This window comes from Falco punctatus, assembly GCF_963210335.1.
Source record: "Falco punctatus genome assembly, chromosome: 17".
Taxonomy (NCBI): domain Eukaryota; kingdom Metazoa; phylum Chordata; class Aves; order Falconiformes; family Falconidae; genus Falco; species Falco punctatus.
This window is the reverse complement of record NC_137597.1, coordinates 2,944,709-2,959,157: the sequence shown is the minus strand read 5'-3', so window position 1 is coordinate 2,959,157 and position 14,449 is coordinate 2,944,709. Positions and strand designations below refer to the sequence as shown.

Sequence of the window (14,449 nt, the reverse complement as noted above, 5' to 3'; positions counted from 1 at the left end):
TACTCACGCCTGACCAGCTTACAAATGTCCTGGTTTCTTTCATGCCCAGGATCAAGGTGAACTACCTGTGGTGAGAATGAATACCTATAAATAATAATTAGCACTATTCATCTTCAAAGCTTTTTACAAATATGAACGGCTCATTCCTCCTAACAGCCCTGGGAAGCACTGCAGGGAAGTCTTTTATGAGAGAAAACAGGGACACAGAAGAAGAGACACCATCTTCTGCACCAGCCAGAGCATCAGGGCCACTAACTAACGAGGTGTTACGCTGACTTTTCGCACGTTTGCTGCTCAAGCTCCCTGGCTGTGCACCAGCAATTACCCTGCAGTTAGCAGGACAAATACTAGCAGGTTACAATCTTTTGAGGTCTGTTTCCATGCATGTTTCTACCCTCTGGTAAGCATGAATTGGCTGGTACCACAGAACCGATCACGAGCAGTAAATGAACACCGTGACTTGCTGGCATGCTCAGATCCTGAAGGACCAGGTAGGGACCAGTCTGCAGAGAACTTGGAAAACCCACAGCCTGTGGACAGCTGTATTTTGGGAGCTGGGAACTTGTGAATATCAAGAGCCTAGTGTCATGTTCAGCACTAAAAATCACAGAAAGAGCTCCTAAACAGGCTATGGTTGGTTGGTTGATTTTTTTTTTTTTTAAAGGAAGTATTACAGTCAAAAATAAAAATTCACATCTGACTCTGGCTGTTGGTTTTGCCTAACTTGGAGCATTTAAGTCCCTCCTCCCTCCAGAACATCAACAATGTTAAAAATGAGCTATGCAACTGAACAAGCATCTCTGTTCTCCAAACCATGTGCTGATGGTCACGGTGAAGTCATCTTTATTTGAAGTTGTTTAGAGCCAACACTTTTGTTGAGAGAAAAACATGGGAAGGACATTAAAAAAAATATTTTTTTTTAAACACAAAGTGGGAACAGTTTGCATTGCATCTTTGGCACAAACAATTGATGCTACAAACCTTTTGCAGAGATAAAGAGGCTAATCCTTGTTCTACATAATTCTTAAGAAAGAAGGAAGTGTACTGGAATATAAAAAGGCTGGGATGATCTTCAGCACGTTATCCTTCCCCACCCTAATGAATATGTGGCATGTCCAAACCCACTTCCCAAGGTATACAGTTCTCATCCAGCTACTGGAAAGCGCCGAATGGCTTAACTTGTAGAGGCCACCATAAACAGTACATCGGTGATGTGTGCAAAGAAAAGAAACTCAAATACATGTCCAGCAGAGAAAATCCATTTAGATGTCAGATATTTTATTAAGCAAAAGATATCAAAAGCATCAGTACAGACTTGCAGGTTTCTAACTTTTTATTATATTACTTGTTCCTTATCCTTGGGATTATTTTTTTTTTAAAGAGCCATTACAAAATATTTTAGGTATCAAGGTTGCAGAACTTCACAGAAACTTCAAAGAAAAATCATGAAAAGCTGAGCTGTCAAAATCTGTTGAAGAGTAAAGCCCTTTACTGTAACATTGGACAGCTTATGCACTGCTTGACTGTCATCTGGCACGACAAGAAGCAAGTCGTAAGGGAGCAGAAGCGAGTAACCTTATTTCACCATTTGGTTTGTGAATTGTGAAGAACGACCAGCACACTGAGCAAGTGAATCAGATGGTTAGCAATCTTCCCCTCTTCCTAAACCACAGCATAACCACAATGACTAAAAATAAAACTCCAAACAACTCATTTTTAAGGTGACAACACTCCTATAAATCTACAAAAACATTCTCATGTACAATTATTCTCAGAAATATGAGCAAGCAGGAAACATGCATATGCAGGGTGTGCCTGACCTAATTCTACAGTCTACTACTTTAGAACAAGATGTATTTCTAATATAATTGCATGCCTTTCAAAAAGTTTAGCCACGCTTTAATTTTTGTTGTGGTTTAACCCTAGCTGGCAACTGAGCCGCACACAGCTGCTTGCTCACTCCCCCTAGATGGGATGGGGGATAGAATCAGAAGAGTAAAAATGAGAAAACTCATGGGTCAAGATAAAGACACTTTAATAGCTAAAGCAAAAGTTGGGCATGCCAGAAAAGCAAAACAAGGAATTCATTCACCATTTCCAATTGACAGGCTGGTGTTCAGCCACCTCCAGGAAAGCAGGGCTCCACCACACCTAGCAGTTACTTGGGAAGACAAGTGCCATTGCTCTGAACATCCCTCCTCTGCTTTTTTCTTCCCCCTACTTTATATGCTGAGCATGATGTCATACGGTATGGAATATCCCCTGGGTCAGCTGGAGTCATCTGTCCCCTCCTAACTTCTGGTGCACCCCCAGCCTGCTTGCTGGTGGGGTGAGGTGAGAAGCAGAAGAGGCCTTTGCTCTGGTAAGCACTGTTCTGCAATAACTAAAACATACCGGTATTATCAACACTGTTTCTAGCACAAGACCAAAACATAGCCCCGTGTTAGCTACAATGAAGAAAATTAACTCTATCCCAGACCAATCCACCACAATTTCTTAAAAGCTATCCTTGGAACATGCCAAAAGTTTCTATAAACATAAAAGCAGAAAAACAAATTTGCAATGATTCAATTCGTCCTCTGGAGAGACAAAGGGAAATCTCACAGTCCTAAGATAAATAACGAGAAGCCTTTCCTGTGCGTAAGGGTTAGTGAACCACTATAGGGTACATCTAAACCACAGAGATACCCAAGCCAGGAGAGATGTGCTGGCCCAGGCTGCGCTGTGCTGTACATGACCTGCGGATTTTGAGCTGTATCAGTCCTGCACCACGCTGAGCGAGTAAACCTGGCCTCTCTCGTGTAGTACTCACCACTACGTCCATCTCCTCAACTGGGCTGCTCTTGCGCAGCCTACACAATTTTGAAATTTGGTGAAATAAAAAGGCAGTGATCAAACTGGCTATGAAAAAATATCACATTGGCAAGTAAGCAGCAATCCAACTTTCTAATTTTCATTAAAACTATTTGCTTTTGATCATCAGATGCATACTTTCCTGGAGAGAGGGAGGAAGAGAAAAAAAACCCACCATACTGCTTGTCAGCTCAGTTCAGTGGCAATAAAAATTCCCCAGTTGCAGGGAAGCATTCCAGAGGGCTGTGCAGAACGAGAGTAACCCAACCGTTAGAAAGAAAGGCAAAAAGTAAAGTGTGCTTTAATAATGACTGAAAACAGATCTGGGGTCTCCTCCTGTAAATATGAAGGTAATCCACTGAAAACAGCAGGTTTGAATTTGCATGAATGAGACTGGAGTCACGCCCTAGGAATTTTGGCCCCAGCTTCTGTTCAATCCCACACCTGTAACTTGGAAGTCCCTGAGGATTTTAAAACCTAAAATGGAGAAAGCATGAAAAGGAAACGGCGTAGAAGGGCACTGCAAAAATACCTGCCAGGCTGCGCCTGCTCTGGTCTAGACAAAGCCTCCTGTATTAGTCTAATAAGTGCTCTGCTTTGTTCCCTTCTGCTTTCCCAGTAAGAGAGAAACACAGCACCATTAGCAAACTGGAAGAGACACAGTGTAAAAACTGCCTATTAAAACACATCTTCTGTAAAAATTATATCAAACTCCCCTAGAGTTCAAAATGCAAGAAGCTGCCTTTCACAAGTTCCTTGGAGTAAACCCAAGCCTATCTGTCCTTTATCTAGTCAAAAATAAAAGTGAGCAATGGGCTCCCATTGTCAGTACTGCACAGTTTACGTAAGAAGAAAGGCACTTCCACAGCAATGACACATCCTGCATTTAAATCTTACCCCCTGCTTTCAGCCAAATGCTACAGTCTTAAAACATTTTAAGATTGAGAAGGCCTCATTCATTAGTAGGTGCTTTGGTTTTCATTTTTTTAAAAGCATTTTTCCAGTTGGCAAGTACAGACGGGGTTCCCCCACTTACTATTCTCTTTTAAGCATAAGACTCCCCTAGGAGATCAGTTTTTACCCTCTTCCAGAGGTGAGGGGCCACATGTGAAGCTTCACCTAAGCAGGGAAGCTGGTGTCATCAGGCTGCCCTGGACCAGCGTCCCCTCTAGGACAGGGGTCTGAGCCCCAGGCACTGCCCTTTGCAGCTGAATCAAACGAGATGCTCAAGGCAACGTGAGACTTGGCAGGTCAGAGGCTGGCCACTCGCTGGCACCTGTAGATAAGCCTGTACCACAGGAGAACACCATAAAAGTGCACTCACCCTGCATCAGATAGAAAATCTACCCAGAGCCAGTAACATGCTCTTCTCATACCTACTAATGATCCTTGTTTCATTTTCTGAACACAAACATAACCAGACAATAAAAGGGTGATTTATAGGTTGAACTAGCACAGGCACATTACAGAAGGCTTTTCCCTTGCTATGAAATAAGTCTATCAATATACAGAGGATTCATCTTCCATCTGGCTTCAAGTTATGGATGGAAAATAATGTCCCGCAGGACTGATGCAATGCAGGACAGCCTGCAAATTCTGGCAAGAGACAGCAAGAAGGCTGATGAAATGCTTGATTGTTTTCTCCTATTCTGTGCATAGTGCTTCACTGTTAGCAAAGTTTACAGACTTACTCGTTTACTTGAGTCTTAACAAAAATCCACTGTTTCTACAAATGCAATTCAAAGCTACAGTTTGCAATATGGTTTTAATGGTTTAACGCTGTACATCTACACCTTGATTTAAGACCCATGGTTCACCGGGTCCTCCGGTAACTGCCAGTGCTAGGTTTATGCGCTGCAAGCTCACATCGTTCTTTTTCCATCAGCCCACACTGACAGCATCATTTCTTTTGCCAACTTACAATCACCAAGACTAATATATGCAGAAAAATTGTTGCCATTTATTAACTTGAAGTAACTTATTACAGGCTTTTCCAAAATAGGAAGGTTACACTGTGGCAGCCTCATCAACTAGCTAGATGAAGTGCATCACATAATGTCCTATCACTGGGTGTCTCAAAAGGGAACAAAATTTCTGAATAAGGCAACAGGTTAATGTTTTGCTAGGGCTATTTCCCTCCCTGCGAGGCTCAAGGTACTAAAGACCACAACCAAGTAACCTATAAAGGCTATTTCCACTGTCTCCACTATTGGGTTGGAGACAGTCATCTGAAAAATGATAGTTCTTCTATTCGATCCTCATAAAGAGCTTCTTAACACTACAGTAATGGCAGTTTTGCTAGTGCTATCTGATTAAATTCAGTCAGCAATTTAAATAAAGCTGGCCATGCCCACATATAATATATACCTCCTTTCTAGGCAGAAGGATGGAGTATGCAGATCTGATCAGGGTAAAACTGGTGAAAAACTGGTAAAAGATGAGCTGTTGCAAATATGAGCAGGATATTTTCCTCTAGAGACAGGAAAAACAAATGTTCCCTACTAAAATACAGAATTCTAAGCTAAATAAAGTTTTAAGCCAGGTGACACCTGAGCTACACTTTGTCTTCACCTGTGTTAGATTAAGCTACAAATACTTCTGTAAAAATCTGCCAGCAGGAGCAATAGCAGCAGACAACTAAGTTTTGGTTTGCATTGCCTGTTCCACCATTTTCTGCAAAACTACTTACAAAGCTTTCAGAAAATAAAAAGTTTTAACAAAGCATAAAAGCAAGACCTACCTTCTCCCTTTAGATTTTAAAATGCTATTTACTTTTTTCAATTTTTTCTTCTTAGGCAGTTAAATCTAACTTGGTTTCAACTTCACACAGTGTCAGTTCCTGTACCTACACTACAAGAAGTCAAGCTTTTCAATTATAGGCTATACAAAAAAAAAAAAAAAAAAAGCACAAGGACAACAGCATTTCTGAGAAAGCTCTAACCCCAAGTCCGATATACCTGCACCCATCACAACTTCTGAACAGAAATAATCACCCACAGTTCCTAGCGTAACTCTAGAGCAAACCCCCTGCCAAGCACCCCCTTCTCAGACAACACAGCTCCTTACTTACTGGCGGCTCATATGTTCTCAGTGCTACCAGCACCAATATCCTGAAATCCTCCTTTCATAGAGGGAAGCACTAAGTCACAGCAAAGCTTCAGAGTTTAAACTGTTTGTGCAGTAATGGTCACTCCCCCAAAGCCCAGATGTCTGATTCATATAAATATTTCAGTTTAAAAGTCCCCACCCCCCCAGCTGATTCATGAAACATTTGAATATAAAAATCTATACTGTTAACAAACAGCTTTGTTTCAAGCCTCCTCTTTTCAGAAAAAGCCCCCCCCCAAATCTCTCTCCCCTCAGATTCCCAGTTCAGCCTGTTTTTGCAGGAATTGCGTGGCAGAAAAGGCAGTGTGCTACTAAACCTTTGATGGCAGATGAATAAATATGCTCCTGCCACTCATCTGCCGCACATCCCCTCACGCAGGCAGAAAGGCATCAACCAGCAGAATTTCCGAATATGTGCATAACCACCTGCGTACAGATTCCCAAGTCCAGAAGACCTCAGACAAACAAATTTACATCAACTGAGGATAAAATAAGTTATTTTGCCATGTCAGTGCCTGCAAGATACATTGCTAATGAGTCCCAAAGGGAAGTACCACCTCCTCTCGGCGCTCAGGTGCCTATGCACAGCATTGCAGAGGCATTACACATTTATGTCACCTGGAAATGTTACCCTCTACGAATTCAAATATTAAATCAGTCTATTCTGTTGTTCTTGACACTCTCCCCTAAGATATATCTGGATTGCTCAGAGATTGCTCCAAACACAGTTTCACAGATCAACAGAATTAAATATATCACATATCATCAATAATATATTATTTTAAATGCAAATAGAGCCTGAAGTAGGAAACCATTTTCATCCTGACTCATGCTAGTGATAAAGCATGTGTGTGTAGCGACAAGTTTTAAAAGTCTGAACAGTACATTGCACCTGAACATATTAATGAAAAAAATGCCTTAAAACCAATCCAAGCAATCCAACATAGTAAAACCAAGTTGTCACTAATTTACCATCTCATGTTTGTACTGTACATATATACACTATATCACAAGCACTTACTACTTTTGGTTTGGGGGCAAGCTTTTAATCTTTTAACGCCCGATTATGTAGTCCATACAGAAAGAGGTGCAACAACGCACCTGTAGCCTGTGGAAGAGGTTGTGGAGAACGTAAAGGAAGAGCAACAGGCTCTCGTCACTAAGGGGCATGTCTACACAGGGTGAGGGACATGCAGTGGGGACAGTCACTTGTTCTTCTCGGCGGCTGGTGCAGTGCTGTGTTTTGGATTTGGTGTGAGACTCACGATAACACACCGATGGTTTTAGTTGACGCTAAGTCAAGGACTTTTCCGTTTCTCAGGCCCTGCCAGCAGGAAGGCTGGACGGGCACAAGAAATGGGGAGGGGACGCAGCCAGGACAGCTGCCCCAAACTAGCCAAAGGGATATTCCATACCACATAACATCAAGCTCAGTATATAAACCGGGGGCAGTTAGCTGCAGCTGGGCGATTGCTGCTTGGGGCCTGGCTGAGCATCTGTCAGCAGGTGCTGAGCATCACTTTGTTCCATTCCCTTTGGATTTTTGTCCCCCCCCTTCTAATTGATTTTATTCTATTTCAAGTGCTAAATTGTTCTTACCTCAACCTTTGAGTTTTACCTTTTTCCCTGATTCTGCGCCCCATCCGACTGGGGGAGAGTAAGCGAGCTTAGCTGCCGGCTGGGGTTAAACCACAACAGGCAGGTTCCATCATTCAGGACTATGAAAATCCCCCCCGAGAGCACACAGTGCTCAACATCGAGGCAGCTTGTTGCACTTTGAAAGCATGCAGTAGAGCATTCACCCCAAAAATCAGCAAGGAGGAGACAGCAGGGTATAAGTTAACAGTTCAGCTCACACTTGAGGGGCTGAACCCACCGTAAACCCCTCCCCATCTCCTCCACCAGTGGCCTTAGGAGAGCCAGAACCTGCAGACAGTGCCTGAAGCCCAGTACCCAGAGCTGCTGCCACCATCACCTGCGATTTCGGCCTGCAACACAGGGCCCTCACACCAACACCCAGCCTGCAGCACCATAAAGGCTAAATAAACTACCCTACTTATTATATTAGCATAGCAACTGTCCGGTGTGGATCCTCTTGAGAGGAGGATCAGTTTATTAATCAGTGTATTTTGAAATACACAACAGTTTTAATATGAGTGGATTATTTTACAGCAGAACATCAGTAGAGAGAATATCCAGACTAAAAAGAAATATCCTCTCCTCACTTACTGAGCTTTTAGTTTCCTACAAAACGTTTGTTGGTATTTCACCCAGAGCAAAAAGCACCTACTTGCTCTGACTCTTATTTAGAAAGGCTGTGAGCAGCTTAAAACTCCACCTTCCTTCTCTGGAAGGAATCCCAACAAGTAACTGCTCACTCATTCCCAGCTCATCTGCTACAACTCCAACTGCCATTCATTTTTAACCAATTACATGGCAGCGGCTTGAAAAACTAACAATAGATGGCAGATTTTTGAAAGTTGAAGGCAGTTACAGTAGCTATTCACCAAAGAGATTTCAGAATAACACAGCATACCACATAAAAAAAACAAAACAAAAAAACCCACCACCACCCAAGACAGGGAAGCTGCACACTGTTTAATGAATGCAATTAAATTTGAAAGTAAATATTCCAGTCTTGAAAGAGCGGTTCACCTGTACTACAGTCAGGAGGAGCTCAGTGCTTATTGATGTACTGGAATAAGCTCTGATCCACCTATACACCTCTGTTTCAGGGCCCAAGGGAGGGCTGTGCGAGGGGGACGGGAATGGGAAGAGAGAATGGGAATGGGGAGGGGGCACAGCATAGCAAGCCAGCCCCTCGACCTGCAGGGCCGGGCAGTGCTACACTGATTAAAGGTTCAGCAGCAGTTTGTGTCCAGCGTGGAAGAGCAGAAGTAAGCTTTGCAAAACTCAAGTGTCACACTACAGCACAGGAGATCTTTACCTAACTTTGGTACGAGGCAGGCTGGTAGGGGATCCCGGCCAGGGTGATTACCCTGCATCAGCAGGAGGCATTGCCGTATCTCACCACGACAGCAGAGCAAGTGGCTGGAAGCCAGCTCAGATAAAGCCACCGAAGCTACAGCTGTACCGTCGAGCCGAAGGGCTGAGATACTCCGTACAAGCAGAGGCATAAGCAAAGCAAAGACTCTAAGTGTCGAAGCGATGGAGTTCTCAGAATCAAGCAAATTGCGTGATTCACATTAAGATACAGACAATAACAAAAAGCAAAACAAACATAAGGCCTACCTTTTAGAGTGCAGTCACATGAGTAAACTCTGCAAGTAATACTACAGTAATCCGAAACCAAAATAGAAGGGTTTTATTTAGCACAATTACAGCTCTTTGGGAAAACACATCTTATTTTTAGGGCAGCAAGAGCGGAGGCTAAAATTTCAGCTAGGTAAAGCCAACCATTAGCACTCTGTCAACTTATGTCAGTAGAGAACTCGGTACCTTATTTTCAAGAACTGAAAAACATCTTGCTCAAGATTTCAAAATAACTACGGTTTATGGTGGTACATTGGCAGACACTTCTTGCTTTGTTTACATGCCTGGATAAATATTTTACATGTCAAGCACAGTTATAACACTTTCTAAGAATATTCCATTACATTCTTTCTTATGTGACTAATAATTCTTTCACAAAAATATTTGACTAGTGTCACGTTTCAGCAAAATTAGCCAGGAACCGTAGCTGTATTTTGTGGGAGTTTAAAAAAGGGAAAATACCACTAAAAAAAATACAAAACTGAAAAAGCAGAGATGATGCCTATTTCAACACACATAATGAGGTGTTCGTGCAGAGGAAAGGTGCCCATTTGCGCCCTCAATAAGGTTGCGCTTGAAAGTGGAAAGTTCTAAAATTGAAATGTATTCCAGAACAGTCCACTCCGGCTCATTTTTAATCTGACAAGCAAGCAACCCATCAATATTCTAGCCAAAACTGCAGCTGGTTTCATAAGTGTTTATCTCAAAGACGACAAGCAAAAGAAAAGGCAGGATTTTTAAAAACCTATTTATTTCAAGGAAACAGTCTTCAAAGGCTACCCTTATGAAGAATATTCAACTCTGCTACTGAATAATCCAAGAGATTCACAAATAAATTAGCATATGCCAGTAGCAGAGCTTATGCATAATTTTAATAAATCTTGAACAAGATGGGTCTTATTGCAGAGCTTGCTAATTAAAGTGTCTATTAACGTACAAAGCAGCTCGCTCTAACCCTAGGATTTCAACTCAATCCCCATCACACATGACCAAAACTGTGACATTTTCGTGCTCTAAACGTGGACTGCATGAAACGAGTTTGCCATTGTCAAGCCGGCTGTCAACCAGACAAGACACTGACACAAAACCACCATCACCAAGTGAACCTCTCGGTGGTAAACGCAGACCAAACCTCAAACCAGCAGAAGTCTCAGCACGCTTAGCACCACTGGGTGAATGCTTCTTCCAGCCCCCTCCGTGGGACACTGCGGGAGCAGCACGAGGCTGCTGGTGTGCTGTTTGTCAGGGCTCCAGCTGCTCCGGGGATAAGTAAAGCCTTTAAGTCTCATGGCTGTCAATCTGGCTGGCCCGAGTTCACAGAAGGTTTTGAATTGTTATTTTTAATTCAGCCGTGACAGTCTCCTAATTAAAGATAGCACTAAGTGTCTGCAGCAGACAGGGTGAGAGACTGGAGAAGAGACTATTTTTTGCATTAATAATAGTTTCATCTTTCAGAAATGCAGTAATTCCACTCTACAAGTGGTGAAATGACATTTCATGTAGCTGTCCACAAAACCTTTAAAATGGTCTTGGAATGACTTAACAGCACAAAGTGAAGACACGTACAGATGCCACAGCCATGGCATATTAACCAATTTTCTGAAAACAATTGAGCTTTTAGGAGAGGCCCACCCCATGATCTTGGCAAAGAACATTTTGTAATAGGGACATTTGACAGACAGGGTACCATTTAAATATAGCACAGCTCTAATGCACTAAGCTCTCCACAGCTTTATAATTACCAGTAAACAGAAATCCAGCTTCCCCCTTGCTCAGCCAACACTAGGTAACAGACATAATTAGACTGGTTTCACTTCAGTATCTTGTGCAGGACGTTCAGAGCTAACCATCTCAAAACCAGCTGTTTACCACCTCCTCTCCCACTTGCTGCTCGCACATGTCCAAGAAACGCACATGATCGAAAGCCATTAATTTGGATGCTGCACTAGTGGAGAAAAATATTGATCATACTCAAAAAGAAGGTTTTAAATGGCTGTGCAGTACAGCTTGGTTCAGAGATAAGCAGCATTAGGAGTAAAAGCTAAAACCTGTCTAGTCCAAAATGACTCAAGCATTAGCAAATCTACACACCATAAGAATGGATCTCATAGAAAATGTGGATATGGGCAAAAACTTGAGGTTTTGAGGTGCTTTACATTAAAGTTAACCCCATTTCACAAATATACCTGAATCATCTGATTTGAAGATCACTGAATAATCTTATGATTTTTTCATATTTGCAACTTGTCAGTCTGAAAGGAGAAAGAACAAGTAGATCCTACAGAAAACAGCCCGTAGAAGAAAAAAGATTATGTCCATATGTAGTAGAGAGACTCTATAGATTTAACAAATCAAACTGTAACAGCAAATCAGCACTTACTGAAATTTAAATAACGTACATTTGTTTGATATGCATTAGTTGGCCTCCTGAACAAAGTTACAAGACGACAAACTTTTTTAAAACCTCCAAAGACTCCTTTCCCAACACACAGAGTCTTTTCCTAAAAACTGTATCTGTATAAAAGGCCTCTGCTATCGTGAAGTTCCATCTCCCAAGCGTGTATCAGTCACTAACACCTGACGAAGGGCAGTCTTCTTGAAAAGCATTAGACAACAAGGAGGTTTGCAAGCGCCTGCCAGAACATTTATGTCAATGGATTAGGGAACTCATTCATAACTACCAACTGCTACAGCAGATAACATTCCAGGCAGACGTAACCTTTTCCATGGCTAGAGATTATGCAACGCCATGATTTTTAATCCACTCACGCAGAGGAAGAAGAAATTAACTAGCTTTCACATAGGTTAAAGCTTCCTTATTCTGTTTTCCCCCCCTATTTTTTGTTCCAGTTATGTTGAATTAGCAGATGATACTAACTGCACATGAACTGGGAGACTTGTAAAATCCACCCAGCTAAATTTCCAGTCCTACTAGAAACTCTGCTGCTGCAGCCGCTGCCTGCAAAGTTTCTCTCTTCCTGCCTTTTCCCTAATCGCCTCCTTTGTGGACCTTTCACTCCAGTTTCTCGAAGTTATCAGAACACCCTGAGTGGGAACTGCAGTCATTCAAGTTATAAAACCAGATAGCACTTAGAGAAAAACAACGTCAATGATTATTAAACTGAGAAACATTGCTAAAGTTGGAGTACGTGCTTAATCAAGACAGTTAACAGGACATCCTACAGCATCATGTCGAGTCACAGGTTAATTTCAGGAAATGTGACCAGCAGTGAGCCACAGTGCTGGGCTCCACCTACACCTTCTAAACCCACAACTACATTTATTGAGGAAACCCTTCTTTTTATTAAATATGGCCTTGCTATTTTGGCCTGCCTCATCTGTTTTTCAAAGCTACGCTGACAAAACTTTACATACAAGAAGCATTATCTGGTAGCAGCAATCACTAATTATACAGTTTCTTACTGCTGTCACAAAAGCAGCCTGCCACCAGACTTGCACGTTGTTCTCGCGCTACTTGGTTGCGATGAGCATTAGGCACGAGGTTCAGTTCTGCTATTTTTATGGCTGCTGAGCTCTACTTCCTTCTGAAAACTTTGATTTCATGGAGCAAACTACTACGTCCCAACACACGGGTCAGGGACACAGTGCTATTTTGTGAGAGCTAGTTGGTTGCTGCATTCATTTCCCAGTTCTTGTAATACACGCTTTTGCCACTGAAAGTATGACTAATAAATTTTCATCTGTATTATTTGCAAAGGCAGAGACGATTCACACAGAGCTGTGCTCTCATTTCTCTACCTTTATTCCATTTTCTTCACCCTTTTAGTTGCTTCTTTTGGCTATTTCAGCATCGGATCCCAGGTAGTTTTCTATCCTCACAGTAAATTGCTGACTAGCTCTCTAGTCACTCTGACACTGGGATACATATGACCTGTTCCAGTTTATAGTCCACAAGGGTATTACTATATTTGCGTGTTCAGTAGCAAAACTGATGCAATGACTGAACATTCCCACGCTGAGGAGCAATCAGTGGATTAACATCATTTTTAACAGCTGCACATTTCAGGCTGTTCTGTGGGCAAAAGCCAGGGAAAAAAGAACCCTGGCCATCACAGACAAAAATGCTGAACTTCAGCAATAAGACCATATTCGATGCTTCTTCTAAGACTAACAGTCATTTACTTTACTTCTCAATTTCAGGCCTGTGCTCATGAAACAGCTGCCCTTGAAATGTCCTAGCCCTCTGCAGAAGACTGCTCTGACAAGTGGAGCCAAAAAATAAGCAGGCCAGCACGCCGTCTCTGCTTGGGCCAGAGGACACATCGTGACCACAAAGCAGAACTGGAACAAGGCACAGGAGGAGTAAACGGCCACGAAAGGTGATGAAATGAGACATAGGCAAGTCCCAGGACTGCAGTTACTTACACCACCTGTAATTATCTCCCTGTAACAGACTCCTGAAACACGCCCATGTGAAAGCCCACTCTGCTCTGCCTTTGTGGTTCTGCTGTGTTACAGCCCAGCCTAGTTTGGTCACCAGTCTGCTGCAAAGGAATTCCAGTCACCATTTCTGTGGGTGCGGGCTAGCAAGGTCTTGATAAAAAAAATCTCCCCATTACTTCTAGACCTGAGACTACAGGATGTATTCCTCATCTCTGCTCTTCTGTTATAACCCCTTTCTCCAGAAAGCTGGATATCCTTCGACCCTCAAAACCACTGCTCCTTGGCCTCTCCTCCCACCACGCACAGACACATCCAGGGCTCCATCGTAGCTGTGAGCTGCCCGAGCCTCTCTGGGGAATGTGTGGTAGCAAAATCAGGATGTCAGGCGCTGTAGCAGGGATCAGCTGCTAGCCGTTCTTGTCTCACAAAACTGCAGTGCTGATTTTCACGCTGCTGATCTGCCTTTCTCCATGCTGCAGGCTGGACGAGTCCCTCCTGTAGGTATCATCCCTGCCATGCAGCAGTGGTTGCCTGCTTTTTCTCCAGGACAAAGTGGGGCTGCGTGCTTAAGCACCCCCTATTTACCCTGGAGCACACGGGGTTGGATTCATCTCACCTGAGCTGTCTAGATTACAAGTCCCAGCTCCTCTATGCAGATACTGGTAAGAAACAAGCACTGGAAGGCAATTCAGCTCCTCAGAATACAGATAGGATCAGTCTAGGCTACGGGACCGAAGATGAAATCTGGGAATTTTTCAGTATTCAATAGGCAACAATTCACATGGCAAGGCCATCCAAAAGCCAAGGACCC

At 42.8% G+C, this 14,449-nt stretch overlaps 1 protein-coding gene across 6 annotated transcripts in view; it reads right to left on the bottom strand.

Moving 5' to 3' along the window:
• Window positions 1-14,449, bottom strand: part of KCTD20 (potassium channel tetramerization domain containing 20) — a 30,904-nt gene that overhangs the window by 12,679 nt on the left and 3,776 nt on the right. The window contains exon 1 of one of the 6 annotated variants that reach the window (XM_080367262.1): window positions 11,421-14,399. The exons of 2 other annotated variants lie outside the window; for them this stretch is intronic. Coding sequence is in view for 2 of the 4 variants with exons in the window: in XM_080367263.1 (XP_080223389.1) it covers window positions 8,252-8,376 (125 nt within the window). In the remaining 2 variants the exon portion in view is untranslated. Of the gene's footprint in view, window positions 1-7; window positions 5,535-5,923; window positions 6,092-8,251; window positions 9,159-11,420; window positions 14,400-14,449 lie in introns of those variants that run through there. 3 more of the 6 variants (XM_080367263.1, XM_080367257.1, XM_080367261.1) reach the window with 3 other exon arrangements.